At 41.8% G+C, this 21918-nt stretch overlaps 1 protein-coding gene across 1 annotated transcript in view; it reads right to left on the bottom strand.

The window, feature by feature from the left end:
- Nucleotides 1–13705, bottom strand: part of SLC25A36 (solute carrier family 25 member 36) — a 30482-nt gene extending 16777 nt beyond the window's left edge. Inside the window, exons 1-2 of the mRNA XM_083868773.1 lie at nt 13574–13705; nt 4314–4484 (exon numbers count right to left, since the gene is read on the bottom strand). Of these exons, the coding sequence (XP_083724899.1) occupies nt 4314–4484; nt 13574–13614 (212 nt within the window). The 5' untranslated portion in view covers nt 13615–13705. The remainder of the gene's footprint in view (nt 1–4313; nt 4485–13573) is intronic.
- Between the last annotated feature and the right edge of the window lie 8213 nt (nt 13706–21918).

Raw genomic sequence — 21918 nt, 5'->3', positions numbered from 1 at the left:
AAAAGCTTTCATAGTAACTGACAAATAATACAGTGCTGACCACAATTTCCTAGAATCAGCATAAAAAATTACATTATTGCTCAATGTACCACGAAAACCATAAACTAAATGCAGAAGTAAGACTTGAGAGCTCAATACAAATCTAACTTTTATACAGGAACATATACATGTACAGAATTGTCTGTTAGGAAGTTAAAGAAAGTGTCCCTGAATCAGGGAAAAAATACTAAGCATGGAAATGTTCTCATATGTGTAGGTTGTAGATTGTTCAGGAGACAAAAATACTTTTTCTATGTTACATTCCTTTCACCACCCATCAGCTCCCAATGTTTGTGAACTTAATTTTGAGTGGTAAGGCCAGGAGCAAAGGGCAAAAAAGGAGAGAACAGAGACTTCAGAAGTCCAGCTTTTCACTCAGTCATTGCTGTCTCAGAGCCATTCTGAAAAACATTGATTGACACCCAGCCAGGCACACCTTTGGCAATTTATTATCTCCTCCTCTCAAAAATAGAGACCTCAGCATGGCTTGGCATTTGCTACCCCAGTGTGACTCCACAAGACTCCCAACAGGACACTAAGTTTCACGGCAGAAGTTTGTGTCTGTGAGGTTGCTTTCCTATTTGTCCTGCCTTTCTCATACCCATAAAATACTGAAATCCACTCAGTATTCAACCAGAAGTCCATTCTCAGTTTTATTCTTTAAGACATGGTGATTATTTTGACTATAGCAAAAGAAAGTTGAAAACTTTAATGTGAGAAGTGACCCTCCCTAGAGGCTGGCAGGGATTTCCTCCTGTCAGTTCCGAGCTGCTGCCTGTGTGCTCCTAACCAAGCACTGCTGCTGGGCTGTGGAGCCAGTGGTTTTTTGGCATTTGACTCATTCCAGAGAAGGCAATCCTTACCTATCCATGCAAGGTAATTCACTGATAGTAACTGAGACAGGAATGTAACCCTCACAAAGTCACAGCTACAGCAGAGTCCTCACATCTCCTGTACCATGCCTACTATAACACAGGAAAGCCTCCTTGGGTGGTAGCAGGGTGTAACTTTTTGCATTTGTGGAATTTACAGGCAAGCACGGATACAAGCAGTGAGAGCTGAGACTTCAAACAAGGCATTATTAGTCCTTTCGTTTTGCAATATGGATCCCACGTAGTTGTGGATTTTAAGAAGAGCTGAAGACCATTATGCAACAAAGTACCCTGGCACAGTAAAAGACTAGGCATTATTATTCAGCTCCAGTGAAATCAGTCCAGCCACAATCTAGATGCTAATCACATTGGTATTTTAAAAACTATGGTAGGACATGGGAGCAGAAACAAGGACTACCTGCATCTCATTACTGGAAATTGCTCTAGCAATTACTTTAGAATCAGATTTTAAGTTAAGAATTAACTACATTCCCAGATGCTACAAAACAGAACCCTGTGCTTACTGATTTAGAAACACTGGCCAATGCACACATATAGTTTTGTATATTTCTTCTTCAAGAGCCATGCAGGCTAATGACAAGTCAATTATTCAATAAAGCAAACTACCCTTGTACAAATGGCCATTTTGTTTGGAATTTACTATCAGAACAAACAAGTGAAAGCAATCTACAGCACTGAAGGGAATTCCAAGACTATTCTGACTTCCAGTAGCTGGTTCCCCATTGCTCTGCTGCTAAATCAAACAAAGTTTACCTTTGCTTTCACTAAGCAAAAATAAACCAGTGGTTCTGCACTCACTACTGCTGTTTAGGAACACTGACATATGTGTCCAGCAACATCCCAGCTCTGTGTCCAAACAATCAGCCATCATTTCACTATGTGGGCAGCATCATTCCACAGCAGTAACTGGAATACCGAACACATACTCAAAGACACCTTAGAAATACAAATTATTTGGGCCTGTCTGTCATCCTGAAAGCATTTTTATGCCTTGCAATGCTGAAGCTAATTAACATGATCTGTTTCCACCTAAACCACTACTTAAAAATCATCCCCATCACATGATGTGTTACACATGTAAATATGCACATATAGCTATACATGTATTCAAAGCAGCAGGAATCTCAGTGTCTTCAAAACTTAGGAATGAAGTGTACCAGGTCTATTTGCTTCTTTTGGATCTACAGGCCCAGAATTCAATGGAGCAGCAAAGAGTTAAAGTGTGGTTGCAACAGACAGGATTATAATGGAGGGAGTTACTGATGCTCTTTTGCATTCACAGACACCAGCTGGAGGAGTGCCAGAGGCTGCACTGAAAATAAGACAAACTTTTTGCATTAAAGAGTAGATCCCAGGGCCTGCACTTGTCTATTGAAAGCAGTTAAGGGCAAATTCATAGCTGGAAGAGCAGGACAAGTGCTCCATACAGTCTCAACTGACCTTCTTATGCCACATGGAGAGCCTGGATTGGGAAGCTGGTGAGATTTCCATTTGCAAGACCTCAGGTTTAAATTGTGTGAGATGAATGATGAGAAAATGTAATATGACATGCAACACATATTTAAGAAAAAAAGAATTTGCTTTTGTTGTCAGAATAGAGCCACCTGTTTTTCTGAGTTTGTTTCCTGACAGAGATGCCTTTGAAATCACCTCCACTGATGCTTAAGATGCAGAAGTGATTCTGCAGCAGTCAGTTCACTGAAATTCTGACATAATTTGCCTGAATCACTCTGCTTTTAGACTGAGAAATGTGAGCCTTGAGCACTGCACTGAATTTGCTATGACACAACCAAAGTATGAGTCAAAAAATATCTAGTGACAGTAACGGCATGACAGTGACAAAGGAATCCAGTTTTATTTCCCCACTAAACAGCCCTAGTACCTTAACCAAGAGTAATTATGTCCTGCACCTATCTGTTTTTATTATCACAGTACATTGCCATGTCATTTGGGATTTTTTAATATTTACTTTATTTAAAAAACTTGAAACCCAGGCTTTGCATCTCAGCCCTTTCATAATGGCCTGAAAGAAAACACATCTAAGCAAAGCACAAAAGCAGAAGAGACACATTCTTGTATTACAGATAAAGAACATGTGCAAGAGGGCAATTGTTAAAGACAAACTAACAAAACAAACAAGCCCTACCAATAAAGTTCATCACGGGCTACCTCTACCTCAATCTGAATATGCCTCCTGAGAATCCCAAGTTATTTTCAGTTTCAGGGATGCATTTAAGGCATAGCAGGCTTCTAGCAGAGAAGCATAACAAAATCACATCTATTCAACCTGCTATTCATTTCAATTTCTAAATAGAAAATAAATTCATAACCAAACATTTGGAAAGAAGCTGAAGCACTCTACTTCATCAAGAGAAGACACTAAGTCAAGCAGATCTCTGCTGGTCACAATCCAAGCCTTTCCTTTCTACATACCTGTTCCAAATGTGTTCACCCATCAGACTCATGAAAAGGCTCTGAACCCAAACTTTCCTAAGAATGATCTTCCATTCAAGGAGCTATTTGGGTACAATTTCCATTTATGCAAATCCTATCCTCTAACCAGATTAAGTTCAAATCCTATACTTCATCTGCCAGAAGGGGCTCTTTGCAAACTACTTCTTACTAATTAATTGAGAATATAAGACAGAAGTTATTGAACCAACTTTTTAATGGAATAAGCAGTAGCAGGTCTTTCCTGCAGGAAATCTCCTCTCATCCCCAAATACTGAAGGTGCCTCTGCTCCCCTTAACTGTCTGGCTTGTGTGCCCCAGGGTGAATGAACCCTTCCTGGGGGCCATACAAGCAGTTTAACTGCAGCCTTACAACTTTCCTGCTGCCTCCTCAACTACACAAGCACTGCAAACAGGGAAAGGAAAGGCAGTCCCCATTCACTACACAAACAGCACAGATCACTGCAAAAGCTGACCTCAGCTATTTCTTACTAGCTCTAAAAGAATGTTACTAGTCACAGAAGATGTTCAAAGGCAAAAAACTAAGGGTGATGAAAGTTGAAAGAGACTAAGAAGCTGAATTAATTTTAATTGCCTCCATACTCAGTAAGTTCTATGATTTGGACACAAAACAGTTAAAGTCTTATATTAACACTTTTTCAGGATGAAAATAGGACTCTGGCACTTAAGTGTCACACTGTTGCCAGTGAAGTTTGGGGGTGCAGTTTGGAGCTGTGAGTTGTACAAGGTATACATGCTCTGGCTACTTCAACACAGAAGCTCAAGCATGAAGGATGTTAAAAAAATTAGAAACACAGTTAAAAGGCAAAATATGGAAAGTCATCTCCTGGTAGAGTCATGAGAGACATAAGAATCTTTTATACAGATTTTGACCTCCTCCCTCCCCAGAATGAACCCAGGTACACTCACTTCAGACAATGGAGAGGTCCAGGAGAAACTCTGGTTACTCGGTTGACAGTAGCACCACTCACAGTGTTGAGATGAACTTCAGAGATGTAGAGAGTCACAGAGGAGGACTGCAGGCGTGTTTTTACAACTTCCAGGGGACATGTCAGAATTGCACCAACAGTACCTCCACATCTGCAGAGATAAACAGGATCATGTTTTTCACTGCAAACAAACTGAAGGACACATTCACATAGAATTGACATTACAGTCAACACAGTCCTGCTGCAAAAAGTGAAGAACCAATGGGAACATGTGTGACAATGACAGCTATTTGCCCTTGAAGGCAAGCAAACTGAGTCTGCAAACCTCACAACTTGAGGTGAAAATTTAAACAGACAAAATGCAGTGAAGGTGCATAGTTCATGCTGTTCAAATCAGTTCTGGAAAGTAGCTCAATAGTTTAAATGTTTAACTTCTTTAGTAAATTTTACCTTTTTTCTTTAATGTTTAGTGCACTCCTGACCACAAAAAAGGTGCCAAAAATCCTTAAGGGCAGAAAAGATTTATGCACTATGCACACAGGACTACATGTAAAAACTGATAAAATCTGTGGTGTTGCAATTAAATAACATGTTCAAAAGCCTGAGTGTATTTTGGTCATTGTACCAGGAGAGCAGCAATTGTCCAAGTGCTTCCCAAGCTCTGCCCACTTCAGCAAGGCAGACCGGGTTCTGTAGAGCAGAACCTGCAAAGCCAGAAGAGCTCATGTGGCTGACCAGGTGAAGACTGGCTGGGTTTGCTCCAGTCTCTCATTCTGAGAACTAACCAAGGCAAGCCACACACAGCTTGTGCTGGCAGCAGCTCCTGCTGTTCTGCTCAACCACAGTGAGCCAGGAACACACTGCCCTGCACAGCTCTGCTCAGAGCCTTCTTGGCCTTCTTCAGAACTCAGTTAAGATCTACATTCCTGGCTGTGCAACTACAGCCTTGGAGGGAAAAATTGCAAGTCCATAAATTCTGAGTTCCAAGAAAGTCTCTTGAACCTTTTCAGAGATCAGTATTGCTAACATTGTTAAACATCCTTCTTAAAACTATGGCCAGGACACTATCTCCTTTAAAAAACAAACAAATAAACAAAAAATCCAACCCAAAGAAGCAAACCTAGATTTCAGTTCAGGTATTAATGCTAACTAAAGCTCAGTTTGAAATACACTAACACATAAATGCATTTGTAGTAAAGTCAAAGGGCCCATAATTGCTTCCCCTAATAAATATATATAACATATATGTAACTAGAAAAAGTGCCTGATTCTGACAAGACAGTTATCAACTATTTTTTTCCTAACAAAAGAAGCTCAAACACCCCCAAACCCTTTAATAAGCCTGTTCAAGTATTTTTAAAATGTTTTCCAAAATGAAAAGGAGATAGTCCTTTTTCCTGAAAGAGTTCAGTCCAAATTAGGAGTAATAGCTACAACTCAAGATCCTATAAATTTTCAGAGGAGGGTAGTCTGATGATTCTCTTCTACCACAGAGAATACAAAAAATACAGCACTACATCCTACAAACCTCTTCTGTTTCTATGAAGTAGAAGTTTGATGTTCACTTAACACTCCATTTAAACCCTGTGACCTAGAGGTTTCCTATTACTAAGCCTAAAGGCATCCTGCCTGTCCCTAGCTCCAATATTAGACTGAAGTCTATTCTCTTTCAAGGTTTAAATGAGGAAAGATATCGAGTTTCTTTGCCAGTCTGGGATAAAGTGTTATAACAGGATGGTGAAAGACAGTCTTTCAGTGTGTGCTGCACACATGCAGTTACAGCCTGACAGACATTAGAGCAGCCTGCTCTGAATGAGCAATTCACTTGCTTCTAACAGTTACAAATAGACTTATTTTAAAATTACGAGTTGCAGAAAGAGAGTAGATGTGCTAATATTTATTTTAGCCAGGGCTGAAAATGGTAAGAGCCTGTAATATAAAGGTTCAAGACATGAACAGCATGTGAGAAGCACAGGTACGTCAGCTCCCAAAACAATCTGTCATGAAGCTACTGAAGCTCTAAAGCTCTGAGACAGACAGAAGGAAAGTTGTCTGTGTTTCCTGCAGTTCAAAACAGACCCCAGCCCGTGGTAACATGCCTGTGCAGGCAATGAAGGAAGTTGGCTTTAGAGTTTACTTCCTTTCCTGCAACTCTTCTTTTTGTTCTCCTTGAGCTCAGTCTCTTGAAAATTTTTCTGCATTTGATTTTGGACAGGTTACACAAGAACTTGTTTTCAAGCAACAGTAATCACAAGAGAAAGCAGAAGATATTATTTATATTAACGAGATAAGCGCTATGGAAGTAGGGAATAAATGTGGACAAAAAAACTTGACCTGCATTCTTGAACAGGGCTTGGAGTTTGGAGTCCTCAATTGCCCCCATTCCATGCTACATTAGAGCAGAAAATTTTTCCAAAGTTGAAGATTAACGCTGACCTGGAGCTCCTGCCCTGCACGCTCCCCTGCACCACACCCAAGGCACGAGGAATGCCTGAGTGCAGCAGCTCCAGCAGATATTCAGGGTGGATGGGGCAGACACCCTTCACTCAGGGGCTGAGACACAGCTACTCTGGGCTTGGCGCTCTGTCTACAGCAGGCACGGCTCAGTGACACCAGCACCATGTTCACATGCATCCTAAAGGAGCAGCAGATTCACCTGCCTCCCTTTAGGAGCCTTTTCCTGCACCACATTCTGCCATTCAAGTAATTTCAAATCATCAACACCCTTGGTGGTTTCTTGCTGTTGTGTTTCTTTGGTTAGGCTTTTCTTAAACAATTTAGGATGTCTCCACTGAACCCCAGAATATTTTCAATGTTTTCCACTACCTACTGATAGTTTGAATTAAGCTTCTTCTCTGCCCCCGATCTTCAATATCTCAAATTCCTTCTCACAGATGATGAAAGCTGAGAAGTTTTACAGTGCTGTGTGGTTCTGTAATGTGAGTCTTGGCAAAATCCCCAATTTCTACTTCTGTCAAAGTAACACTTCACTTTCCCAGCCCTCAAAAAGCCTCATATAATAGAGACAACATCTGAAACTGAAGGAGTGAAAGAAACACCCTGATATGTTGAGGAGCCAGAACTTTCTCAATGGTCACAAGATCCACTGAGTTTGAATTAAACTACTAAACAAAGGCATAATCCAGTAACTACCCTGACTTGTCTACTTCACTTGACCTTTAAGATAAACACCTCCAGGCTTGACAAAACAGAGCTTGTGGGTAAACAAAGAAGAGAAACAATCCAAAAATATGCACTCTGTACAAATAAGCAACTTCTAAGCAGAATAGCAGCTGTTCTGTTACAGCATCAATGACAGGGTATTTTACTTAGAAATGTATTTCCAGCCTTGCATATTTGACACACTCCTGGGAATACCATCAGTACCATCAGAGACAGCAATGTTTTTGTGCTGGAGGCCTGGCAGGTCATTAACAGCCAGCCACCAGCTCCAGCCTACAACAAGTGCTCTATAAGTTGCCAGGACATTGCTGCCACCTCTCCTGCTCCCCCTTCACTCATTCAAATTAAGGGGAATACCTTTAATTTGCGCTTTAACACAAATTGGGAACAAGGAACAGTTCAGGAAAACATTATTTTTTAACAGTTTGAAAAATATGAGATTTCTTCTCAATAATGCAGGTGGGATTTTGTAAACTACTTCAGAAATTTCTACTACCTAAAACCACTCTGGGCTTGAGTTTCTCCAGTCATGCATGCACCAGGCCCCAACAATTGTGACTTGTAGGAACATTTACTAATGTGTAACGTTTTCTCCAGGATTAGATGAATTTCACGTGTTAGAGTAAGTAGGTGAACAAACACACTCCTGCTGACACAGTGTAAACGGGAACTGAAGATTGGCAAGGCCTGAGGCACTCCTGTGTCTGAATGCTCACTGCAGTTTCCAGTGAATGCTATCCAGAAAACCACTTGCTCCTCTTATCAATCCTAAATATGATATTTGCCTCTGATCAATGTTTACTACAAGCCTTCTTCAGCTTTACCACATGAGTATAAAAAAAGCTTGCAAAGCTGACTTTCAGCAGAAACACCTTGGGTATGAACACACAAAAGGGTATGAAAATCCACCTGTAGGCCCTAAGTAATTTGAACGGCAGAAAAGCAGAGATGAGTAGGTAAATCCACAATAATAAACAAACTGGTTAAAAAAGGAAAACTAAAATCCCACTACTATTAATACAGTCAAGCTAGAGAATTAGAAGTTCAACTTGAGACTTCTTAAACAATTTAAGAGCTGTCACATTCAGTGAAACAAGATACATGGACATCACAAAATGTAGTTATCATCTGCAGGATCATGATAAACCTAAAAGAAAAACAAAACTAAGAACAGTTGTCTACTTGACATCTCTTGGACTGAACAATTCTAGGAAGACAGCAATGTTCTAAACTAAGGAGAACATTTCTACTCCAGAAAGTATCCATTGGAAAAAAAAAAAAAAAACACAATAAACCACAAAAGAAGCCCCAACTACCCAGAACACGTTTAATTTGATCCCAACTGGTGACTTAGAAGACTATCATCTCACTGGTCTAACAGAAACAAACCCGGAACTATTGGGGTTTAAATTCTGCCAACTGTTCAACAGGTGTCAACCATTTTCTTCAGACACACCTGCGTTATTTATGTGACACTCCAAGGAAAAAAAATATGCACATGCTTCAAACACCTAAACCTGTTTGGCATCCAAATCCCAGGTTCCCCTTCCAGACATGTCTGGACAAAGTTTTTTCTTATTATTGCAAGTTTAAGGTAACTGCTAAGGAGTCACTGCCCTTGTCCAGAGCAGCCAACCATCTTCTACTGGTACTTTTCAGCCCTACAAGCAGCAAAAGGGACTGCTCCAGCATGGATGAGGGTCTCAAATTCAGACACTGCACTGTCTAGAAATGCTCTAAAGCAGACTGATATTCCAAAGGCTGACTTCAAACTAAAACTGTCAGTGCACATTTTTTTAATTCCTTGAGATAATGACAAATTCTATGAAAATAAAAGCCATGGGTGCCTAGTGCTAGTTTCAGATTCACCTTTGATGGTATTTGTAACCACAGCCTCAAAGACTTAAAGATAAACCCTGACCCTGTTATCTTGGGTCTACACTAATTCATATATTTTACCAGCTACTTATCTTTCCTGTATGAAAGTGAACGTTTCATGCAAACAGTGGCTGTCAAAAGAAACAGCAAGTAAACTGAGCTCAAAATTCTGTCAAAGAAAAAAGGTATCCAAACCACTTGCAAACAGAACATCTTTTTATCTCTTCATCAGTCACTGCAAATTCAGGTCCCAAGTCTATCCAGCAGTTTCATGGAGATGTTTTACAACCAGAGTAACTTTCACATCAACAAACTTGCAGCTTTGGCTATTACATGTACAGTATCAGTCTTTAGCCAGTACAGATGGGCTTTAGCAAGTACAGCTTTCAGAAACAGCATTCATTAACCCTCATAATGTTCAGGGTTTTCCTGGTGTTATACTGTTTGAGTACCAGCAGCCACAAACCCTCAATCACTTTACTCACCAATTATGTCTCTTTGCTGAAATCTGGAAAGAGTAAGTAAGCTCACATCCATGAACTACAAATACTAATCAAACTTGCCATGTCTAATGAACAGTATAAAAAAAAATCCTCCGATGTGCTGCCACATAGAAACTTACAAGTGAAAACAAGAAAAACACCACCCGGGGATCAAGCATCACTGGGTTCCATTATCCAAAACAAACACCAACATGAACAGTGTAGCTTCTATTAGGAGCCAGAGTAAATCAATATTTACAGTAACATTTCTATTAAGTAAAAACAGCTCAAAGCATTTAGAAAGAAATATGAGAAAAATACCAGTGGCACAGTTTCTCAAGTACTGACAGCAATTTTCATGCAATTTAGTAACTCCATGGAGCAAACCACAAGCTTTAAACAAACACTGTCTTATTTCACACAGAAGTGTATCTGAATATAAAAATAGCCTTGTTTGGAGAGAAAGGCACTAACCTCCTTCTCACTTGTTCTGAAATTTGTCTAGGGTTATGCCATGAACGTATTTTAGGGCAGAGAGGAGCTGAGTGCTTGGCAACTCAGTTACGGCTCAAGTGGCTGTTTCCTGAAAGGGTGTAAAAGAGTCCCCATCACCACAGCCCCTGCTATGCATTATTAACAATCTCCTGAAATCAGAAAAGCCCAAGGGTCTCTTACCTTTACTTCATACATCTCAACAGCATCTGATCTTGCTGAGAATTCACTTACATTAAGTACATTTTCTGCACCTGAACTGTTTTAGCCACTGTAGGGATTTGCTAAGAACCTCTGTCAGAGTGATTACAATTACGGACCAACTTGAGACAGTTCTACAATCAAGATAAATAAAGAAGCTCCTCCCTGTATTTCCCCACACATTAAATTAGAAAAGAGCCAAATTTCTGCAAGAAACACCAAGAGTGAAGAAAAGAAGAAAACCTGAGACTATCCAACAGTGAACTCAGAAAAGCAGCTGTCCACCTCCTAACCCAAATCCCTCCTTTTGCTGAGGGAGCAACACTCATGCAAGTTCACTGCTCTCAGTGGAAGTTTACATGATACACCATTACTGTCATACACTTTCTGGAAATGGAGAATAAATCACGAAAGCTGAACACTATTTTTGTAGCCAACACCTGAATATTCACCGTGTGCTTGCAAGCCAGTACATCCAAAACATGTTAATCTTTTCTATAAAGCAAAACATTAAGGCTTTCTACTACATTTCAAAAAGAGTCTAACAACTAAAAAAGCAACCATAACTTACTACTTGAGCTAAAAATGTTACTCTACATCCCACATTTCAACCACATGACTTTTTAATTTAAGAATGAAGAATGTTCAACTGCATCCTTGGTTTAGAATAAAAGCACCTGAGTTTATACTACCAACATAATGTCTACAGTGACAACAGCTGTCATTTGACTAGTGGGGGAAAAAGAGAAGATATATAAAAAAAAACTCATATAGCCTAGGCAGCTACAGAGAAATCCCAGGATAGCCTCATTTATGTTACCAAATCAGCAATGTCATCTGTCAAAGCTTCATTACAGAAGGCAGGAACTGAAAAATGAACTTGAACATCTGGGAAAAAAAAAAAAAAAAAGCACCAGCAGATAGAGATAACCATGTTGTTTCCACAGGGGCTCTGGTGCAACTTAAAGGCAAACAAAGCTCCAAAGCTTCCTTCCTCTAAGTTTCACTGAAGACTAAAGATCACTCAGGTGATCTGTAGTGCACCGTGCTGGCAAAGTCATGAGATGACCCCAAAAAATTCTCCTACTGCCAAGTGTGACCAAACACAGAGTGTCAGCCAGGCTGCACTGAGGTTACAGGAAACATGTGCCTCCCACGCAGCCTTTTCCTCGCAGCATAACCCCTGACCCAGCTGGCCAGCACCTCCCCATCGATCACACTGCTCTGTAATAAATAGGAATGACCAAGCTGAGCTGAGCAATCTTCATCTGGCCTCAAGTTTCATGTTTATAAACCTGTTTCTGACATAACACATAATTCTGCTCAGTAATCTTCCCTGTGCAGAGCTGTCAAGCTGAAGGGCTATGTTCAGGCAACACTCACAGAATCCTTAGGGCTGGAAGGGACCTCTGGAGATCAGTTGTCTAATGTGCCTGCCAAGGTATGGTCACCATGGAGAAACACATCCAGGTGGAAATAAATGTCTGTGTCTCCAGAAACATGTCCAGGTCTCCAGAGAGGGAAACCCCCAGAACCTCCCTGGGCAGCCTGTTCCACTGCTCTGCCACCCTCAATATGATGAAGTTCTTCCTCATGTTGAGGTGAAACTTGTGTTTTAGTTTATGGTCTCAGCTCATTGTCTTGTCTCTGGGCACCACTGAAGAAAGTCTGGCACCATCCTCCTGACACTTCTTTGAGATATTCATATGCATTAATGAGATTCCCCTCTCAGTCTTTTCTCCAGACTGTACCTGAGAACAGCCCCAGCTCCCCCAGTCTGTTCTCATAACACAGGTGCTCCAAACCCCTCACCATATTTGTAGCCCTCTACTGGATTCTCTGCAGCAGCTCCTGATGTTTCTTGAGCTCCTTTTATTGCTTTTCTGAATGCTTACAAGGATGCAAAGTCTGAAAAAAACAGTACTCACTACTCCATCCTGGCCCTCCTGCTGCACAACCACTCTCCTCTTAAACAGGGTGCAAGAAATCAAGGGGATGAAAAAGCCCCTCCCAAGGGCACTAGATCAGGTGTACAATACTTCAGAGTGTGCCTTAAGCAGAGAAAGTACTGACAGGTATCCCAGTCACTCAGACTTGCTCTGATTCTCCCACCTCACACACCTCAGTCCAGAAGCAGCAAGCTCATTATTGTCAGTGAGGAGCAAAGGGAAATCACACCTTCAAGCTCTCATGGGATGCAAGGTATGTCCTCTCACTTCTGAACACTCACACTCACTACCCAAATAACTATTACAACCAAGCCCATCAGGACCCCCAGCCTTCCCTTTTAGGCTGGGGGAGCAACCAAAGGCCTCAGAAATACAGCCCGTACATTTTGAAACTTCATTAATAGCTGTGAAGGCAAAAAGTTACCTCGAACATAACTAAGGCTACATCTTTATTTCTGAGTAGATTCTTCCCTCCCATTTCTTGTGCCCTTGTGTCCGGAGAGCTGCACGACGGTGCCGCAGCCCCACGGGGAAGAGCGGCACACGCTGGAGCGTTAAAAGGCACCGCAGGGATACAGCGGCCTCGGACACGAGCGGGGCATTCCCGGCCCGGGAACCCGACAGGCGATTCCGGCAGGCTCTGCGTACAGCGGGCCCCGAATGCTTCTCCGCCAGATAAGGGACAACCCCGGAACGGCGAGCAGATAGACAGAGCAGATAGAGGGGCCTGGCTTTCCGAGAAGCCGCCACGCCGCCTCCCGAGGGCCCCGTCCCACCCGCGGCACAGCGCGACTCCCGGGCCCGGGCCCTGCCGAGCGCGGCGGCCCCGAAGGGCCTCAGGGCACGGGGCGGGAGCGGAGCGCGGCGGCCTCTCCTCTCCCCCCCGCGGCCCCCGGGCACGGAGCAGCCCCCACAGCCGTGTCCCCAGGCAGCCGGGCCAGGCCGCGCCGCCCCCGCCCAGGCCAGCCCGCGGCGGGCACAGGAGCCAGGCCGGACCCGCAGCCCAGGGCAGAGAACGGGATAAGCGCAGGAGCAGCTCTCGGGGCTTCACCTACCCGCCGGCAAAGAGATGCACCAGGGTGTCTCTCTGGCTCATCCTCGTCGCCTGCAGCCGGGCGGGAGGAAAAAGGCGGCGGGCGCTTCCGCCCCACACTCACGGCGCCGCTCCCGGCGAGGCTCAGCATAAATAGGGGCGGGCCGGCTCCGCCTCCCGCTGCCGGCGGGGCTCCGCAGAGCACGGGCCGCGCCTTCCTGCCAGGGAGCGCCGGGCCCGCCCCCGCGGCCACTGCTGCACCGACAGGGCGCGGCTATGAATGTGCATAAATGAATATGCAATAAACACCCGCAAGCAGAGGCTGCTATTGGCTGCGGCAGCGTGACGTCAGCACAGACACCTGGCCCTCCTCGTGAAATACGCAACGACCCTCCTCGTCCCCAGCTAAACAGAGGTCGCCATTGGCTGAGGCCGTGTGACATCACGCGTAGTGGCGTCCGGGCGGGGGGGTCGGGTCCTGCGTGAGGCGGCGGCGGCGGCGCCGCGTGTGGGGAGCCTCGGGGCCGGGCTGTGCCCGGGCCGTGCCGATGGTGTGCCCCTGGTGTGCCGGAGCCGCCGGGGCACGGAGCTGCTCCTGTGCTCCTGGATCACCACGTCTGGGCAGGGACAGCTGCCCCACTGGGGTCCCTTACAACCTGACCCCTTCTGTTATCCCCGCAGCCGCTGGGGCTGGCAAGGTCACAACCAGCAAGTGCAGAAAATGTGGGGAAAATGGTATGAAAAACGGCCCCAGTGCCCTCAGCTCCCCCAAACAGCGGCATTAGTAAGGTGTGTGGTGGCCTTAGGTTTTATTTCCTCTTGTTCTTGAATTCCGGGTCATCCCCTCAGCTACTGCAGCAATCCATCTCCCCACGGAAGCACTCAAACACTGCTTGGGTGTTTCTGAAAGAGTGTCCTGGCTCACTGAGTGCCTTTCATCTTGGTGTTCTCAAAAAACTTAAGAATAAGTAGTGTCTTACTATGCCATCCAAGTGATCAAAGTTACAAGGTACTTTTATAGCATGAGTTATATCAATACAACCTAAGGCATGACTTTTTATGTACCAATATAACCTGATACCTGTATAAACTGAACCATAACTTTTTATACAATGTAATGGCTCATATATGGTTAACTAGTTGCTTAATGCTGAACAGACAAGAAAAAGCTCACCAGGTGGGTAGCTTTAGAGATAGATGAGTACAGTACTAATGAGAAATTGGCAAATTTCTCATTAGTATTGTAAAGCCAATTAGCCAATTGTAAAGCCAATTAGCCACAAAACGAAGAATTTAGGCTGGTTAAGACCAGACAGACCAAGGAACACTGTAACTGTACCGTGCTCCAAAGACAAGGTAGAAAAGTTCAGATGTGAAGAAGACCTTGGAAGCCTTCATCAAAGACCCCCAATGACCCCTGAATTGGGGAGGAGCAAGCACAGTGCAAAAGAACTATTTATAACCATGAGATCATACAATATAACTTAGTTCCAGGGCGTCTGTGAAGATGATGTAGTGACACAGTGACACTGAGCAATGCTTACTGTAAAAATAATCCACAGCACTTGACAAGGGTGGGTGAGTTAGGTGGAGATAACCCCCTCACCAAAAATAAACAAATACTTGCTCTATGGACATCCGTCTGTGGGGATTTATTTCCAGCCTATCTTTTGGGCATCATAAGGGAAAAGAAATAAGGCTAAACAGGAAAACCCTTAACATCGTGTAAAATTGTCATCTGAGTTAGTATTTTGAAAACCCAAGTACCTAAAGGCAAATACATGACTTGCTAAAGTCTTCATGAATATACATAAATAAAAAATACCCCCACAAAAATACAAGCAGATATTTAATAATAGCAGAACAATTTTTAGTAAAACAGGACTGCATTTTCAAAGTTATTTCTTAAATGAGAAATGCTCCTTTGAGTGAGTGAGCTCATGTGGAAGACAAGTGGGAAATGCAATGTGAGATTTTGAAAGTGTGGTGGGAGTTAAAGAGGAGGTTGGGTGTGAGAAGGCTTGGACAAGTTTGAGATGTGGGAGAAAGTTGTAACATTGAGCTAAGACAAGTAAAAGTAGGACAATGATTTTGCAGCTGGGATTCTGCATTGCCACTTGACACAGCCTGGAGTTGAAACTAGTGAATGCATGAGGAATAGTTGTTCCAAAATAGAAATGCAAGACTTTCACAAGCCAGTAGTATATGTGCATGAGACATATTCAATGTAATATTTAAAAGTGAGAAAGGATCCTGTGCCACTTTGCACAAGATTTCATATGGAAAAGAGTAAATATATTCAGGTTAATTAAGACAGATACATTATTTTGAAAGTATTGGAATGCTCCAACAGTGCTACGTGAAAGATGATCATATGCCAAGTACTTTGTGTGAGATCATGAGTCCAGTTGTTTTCAAATTCCTTCAGGAGCTTAAGAGAGAACAGAAGATGGGTTTTCTGCAGGCCATGTGAATCCATCCAGCAAGCACATGTCCCATAAACTCCAAAGAAGATTCAGTACCAGACACAAGCTCTGCTTTATTCTGGCTTGATATAGATGAACACTTAATCTGGGAGTTTTTATCTTCAACTGGTGTGCATGGCTTCCACTGTGACAAATGAAAAAATGTAATGTGATTATTTTCATGAATAGTTATTGAATAACTAGAATAAGTAGAGCTATTGAAACATTTTATTTACATAACTAGATGATTTGTAATTATTTTAAATACATCTTTTAATAGAAAATTTAGATATTCCATTGAAATGTTTAAAGGGCCTGAACTGAAATATTTTCAGTTTTTATTAGGAGTCTGAAGCACTTTGTTTCAAAATAATTTTGCAGTTTTTCTTGAGAGCCAACTTTATTACTACTTCTATTCTCATTACTAGGCTGGCCTTTCTGACTGGACTGCATATCCCATAGTATTTGATGGATATGGATTCTTAGAGTATATTTTCTTTTTCATCCATCAGGGTAAATGTGGAGAGGAGATGCTATGTGAGAGTGCAGAATATAAATAAAAGCATCCAAATTGCATGAAGTCCCATTTTCAAAAGATCCTTTTCATACAAGTTTTTGTAACATTCTATTTTTTCCCTATACTTCTATTGCAAAAACCTGAGTAACTCTCCTACTTAATATTCTGTCTTTTTTACCTCTTGATTCCTTAGAAATAATAATTTAAAATAGAATTTGTTTGGATGAGATTTGGGCTTAGTTTTCCTATTCTGCATGGTGTAATCAAGGGTGTAATAGAACCCAACAAAGATGTTATAAGGAGAAAATGTAGCAAAAAAATGGAAGACTTTCAGTTTTTTTCTAAGTTTTCCTCAAGATACACATAGCAAATGCAGAACTTTTCCTCATGTACTCTCTGAACAGAACAAACCCTTTCTGAAATTTAATCATTGGCTTTCTGTGTAAAAAAGAGCAACAGAATACATTAGAATACCTAATACAGCTGTTTTTTTCCTGCTCCTTTATAGCAACCTAAGGTGGGAGAATAGATTCTTCCCATGCAGCAGAATTTCTGCTGCCTTTTTTCAACTGGGTTGCAAAAAATTGCATTTGTCTTTCTCTTCAGAGCTACACTGTTGGATTCACATCCTCCTTAATATGGTTATGATGACCCTCTTTTTCTAATATTTATATTATCACAAGTTTAAAATATGCAGGAAATGGGACTAAAGCTCCCCATCTGAAACATGGATTTTGTGTACTTGTGGTTTTATTTACCCTATAGTGTTCTTTAAACAAGCACTTGCTATCTTTTTTTCCAGTGCCAAGGTTAATTCTCATAAAACAACAGTATTTGTACTAAGCAACCTATTTAAAATATTTAACATTCTTAGATGCTCTGTTTATCTAAGTGATACATCCATTATTCCTGTTCCTGACCAAGCTGATAGAAATATATTTTCTTCCTTCAAGAAATGGGAAAACAAGGTTTATTTAGTGTTGTGGTTTGAAAGCAAAATGAATGAGAGGCTCCAAGTCAGAGATATAATTTAATAAGAAGAAAGGCAAAAAGGTAAAAGTAAAATAAAATAAATACAATAACACAAAGGATCACTGACAGAGTCAGAATACAACCTGAGCAGGATGGTGGAAGCAGTCCAGGTGAGGTGCTCTTCCTGAAGCAGTGATCCTGTAGAAAGGTCTGGTAGCTCTGGTCCTCTGGGAATCCAGTGGGTAAGTGCCCACTGCACTGTCCCACATCCCAGCTTATATCCAGGTGAGAATGCTTGGCTCCTCCCCCTGGGCAGAGCATCTCACAATAGCATGAGAGGTGTGAAATGGGTCCTTGATGGCCCATTAACACAGATAACCCCTGGAGGGAGTTACCTGTGAGTCATGGGCCAGGCGTTAATGGGCCATTAGCAGAAGACACCCCAAAGGTCATTAGCAGAAGACACCCCAAAGGCCATTAGCAGAAGAGGCAGGGGGCTTGGGAAAACACTAGCCCACATGGTTTCAACAGTTCATGAAGATGGTTGATAGAATAAATACTTTGTGTACATCCTACACTGCAACCCAGGACATTTAGTTAGAGATTTTGGTTCTGAACAATTTTAATCCACTTCTTTATCGTTCTATGAATTTTTCCTGCCTTGGGATTAAATGATTTATTGACATCATGTAGTAATGAATGTATTACATGCTCATGCAGACAGAGGGAAATTTTTATCCCCAGGGGACTTGGAAGGTAGGTAGGATCCTTCAGTCCAATAAACTTTTCAAGTTTATATGAATAAAAAAAACCCCAAATGAAACCAAATAGAAACCCCAAAGAAAACCCAACCCTCCCATCCCTGTTGATGAGTGGAGCACTGAGGCTGAGGATCAGCAGACGGTGGCACAGGGGTCAGCCAAGGGCCTGGCTCAGGGAATGCCATGTGGATACAGCAGGCTGGTGTGGCCTGTGATGCTCCCCAGAGTGGAGTCACAGCCCAGACTCTCTTTTAAGGCCTCAGGAAGAACAACAATTACTATGAACTTGCTGGCCCTGAGCTGCTGAGCAGTGAGATGTAAAAAATCAATCTCCCTCGAGTAACAAAATCTATGGAAGTTGCTGAGAGCACAGGGAGAGGCCCAGCTGAGGTGTGCTGCTTAGTTTTCTTCCTAGGAACTGCCTTTTCCTGATCTCCTTTATGCCTTCTTTAAATGATCATCCCATTCATCATGCTCTGTTTGCCTCCAAAGATCATGAAAAGCAAGCAGAGATGTCTTAAGGTATTCCCTTTAAGGACATGTATTCAGGAATGACAAGATGTGGAAAATAAAAAATTATGAATACTCAGAATTCGAGCCTATGAAGTTAAATTTTTATTAATTTGCTTTAGTCTTTCTAATAATTCAAGAGCTCCTAGAAGAGTGAGTGAATGTAGACTATCCACAAAACTGTGACCACTAACTTCATGTTCTCCTGTTTACGTATTTTTTATTTCTAGGAACTCAACATTTATAATCTGAGAAATTGTCAGAGACTATGCTGTATTTTCTTTAAATTTCACGAGGTAATTTTGTGTGTAATTGCACATGGTGTGGGTTATCCTGAGGATGTGTGACGTTCTCCTGTATTTCTTTCCAATGGAATAAGATGGAGTAATCACACACAGCACAGGGAGTTGCGAGGGAATATTCCCACTGGAAGGCACAGTTTTCTAGGGTTTAACATCTACTCTGTGTCAGGGTTAGAATTAGTAATGATACAAAGTGTCTGTGCCTGAAAAACTGTCATAGGTTATAAATTCCAGGGGATTAAGTGTTGGGAATACAGCCCAAACTGGAATGGCTAAGGTGGGTGGTACTGCAGGGGCAGCTCAAATGAGACCTCATTACAAGTGCACAAAGTGAGATAAAGCCCAAGGACTTGGCAGCAACAAAATGTGAGTGGGCTGTTACTCCAAGAGGTAAAACAGTGAGCTGCTCTCACAGGGAAGTCAGGCTAACATCAGACTTTTGTGCTTTGGGAAAGGAGTAGTGGGTGATTAAGGCTTCCTTTTTTTCCTATTATTCTGTGTTCCATGGCAGGCATTTTTAAAAGCAATTTGATTCAGCATTTGTAAGTGGATGAAGTACAGCTTGTTAAACAGCCAGCATTAATCTCCTGATATGTCTGGCTTAGAAATGAGACTTGAGCTTGTGCTTATTGATGACATTGAGAAATTGAGCTGCTTCATTATTGCTAATGAAGATGGAAAGATTAAATTTAGATCCAGAGTAAGCCTCTGGAAAGAAACTGTATGGGTTTCTTTAGTACATGTTATATAAGATCTATATGAGATTTTTTTTTTTTTCAGGGGTGGGGAGTGGATTTTGGGTTTTTTACCCCTTTTAAAATACAATTTTCCTGATATTTTATCTAGTTTGTTTCCATAAACTGTTCGAAACAAGGGAGATGGTGCTTATGTTCTCACATAGAATTCTTTTTCTTTCCTCTTGTATGTTCACAGAGCTTTTCAAGGAGGGGAGAAGGATTTTAGACATATAATTCCCATCCCAAAATCTTAAGATTGTCCTATAAATAACTTGCATTTTGACTTGTGCGACTCAGACTCCAGTGATAAATACCACCAGCATGACTGGTGAATTTGGGATTTTTGTTGCCAGGAGCTGGGCATATTTTAAGTTGCAAATCTGGAATCATAGCAAGATATTACAAGGAGTATTTTAGATCATAAAACGTACCGATTCGGAAAGTGAACAAAATTAGTGTGTTTGTACTGCCCCTTTGAAATGGTGGAAGTGGATTTGTGCAATGATGTAAAGTATAAAGACAACCACTCTATCCTAGCAAAAGCTGACCACTCTGAGAGATTAAAAAAAGTCTTGATTTTGTTAATACACTTCTATCAATCTGTTTATTAAATTATTTTTAACTCCATTTCACAAATAAGGAAGCAGAATGAGACAAGGCAGATGTTTAATCAAAACCAATGGACAGATCAGTGACAGATTTAGAAATAACCTTTTGACCAAGAAAGCCAGCAGGGAGAATGTGATAAACAAATGTCTTTATACTTTGTGTAGGTCTTCTTTTGCTTGAGAATGGAGCAACCTCTGTTCTTTGAGGACATAAAACCCTTTGTAATACACATTTGTAAACACATATTTGTAAGTCTATTGCTCAGTTGCTTGTTTATCTGAAGTCTGTAGCTTACATGATATTCAGAAAAGAAAGGAGAAGAGGACAGGGAAAAAGGATAGTAAATAGGGAAAGAAGAAATGAGGAGCAGCTGATCTTTAAAAAAGGTGTGAGGATATCAGTACCATGTAAATGAGGACTGTGAGAGTGGTATATGGGTTTTGCAGCCAGGGACATGCAGGTACTTACTACAGAGTAAAGGAAATAGTTAATTGCTCATAGTTGGCCCTCATGACAGCCATGGTCAGCACTTTGCATGACAGACTGTCAGTTTTTACAACCAGTTTATTCAGAGAATCAGTGTACAGAAGAGCGATTGACATTATCTGCAAAATGGATGCCTTATCATATCAAAAAACACTTAAAAGATTTGTTTTGTTTAGGCTGGGTAAATAGAGGCTAAGAGAAGGTATGACTTCTGCTGAAATAATATGTCAGAGCAGTAAACTATGGAGACCAGAGCAGTAAAATACAGCATAAGCTAAAGGTCAATATTAGCAGAGTCACCAAGGGTCATGAATAAATTCAGGTAGAGAAGAAAAAGTGAGAGTCTGTCATGTGATTTTTCTGCAGCATCTGGAGGGCAGAATGAAAGATTTCAAGTGTTGCAGGCACCCTATGCCCAGTTGAGTCTCAAATTGTGACAAGATGGGTGGGTTCCCTTGTCCAGGCATCCCTGTTTTGAAAGGTGGGAATCCAAGATGCAGTTCTGTTTTAGCCCATCACCATAGCAAGGGCTTCTGTCCTCAGCTTACTTTGAGAGAGCTGTGTAAACAATGGTCCATGGCTCAGAGATAAATATCCTGATGTGAAAAACCTCAAATATTTGAGAAATGTACTCACTTCTAAATGAAATAGAGCTTCTATATTTTTTTAAGTCAAAAGGCAGAAGTAAGTGTGACTCATTTAGAAAAGGTGAAGGTGTGACTGCATAGGTTTTGCAGATATGGAGTAAGCAAATCCACGGAGCTTAGCCGTGTTGTCTTACTGCCTGCACCTCTGTTGTGTTTCTTGGGAGGGGCTGGGTCTCGGTGCAGAGGAGGGATCACAGAGCACACATTGCTCTCTTGGCTGTTTGTTGGCCTTTAGTGTTTCATATGAGCAGCCTGCAGCCTGCTTTGGACAACTGAGCAAAACCAACCATCCTAGATGTGCATGGAGGCTTTGGAAGTGTTTTCAGGCCACTGGCAGTCGCATGAGGAGTCAGTTACCTTG

The sequence above is a fragment of the Zosterops lateralis genome (genome assembly GCF_965231275.1).
Source record: "Zosterops lateralis genome assembly, chromosome: 10".
Classification (NCBI taxonomy): Eukaryota; Metazoa; Chordata; class Aves; order Passeriformes; family Zosteropidae; genus Zosterops; species Zosterops lateralis.
Note: the sequence above shows the minus strand (reverse complement) of the source record. Positions and strands in the feature narration are given on the sequence as shown.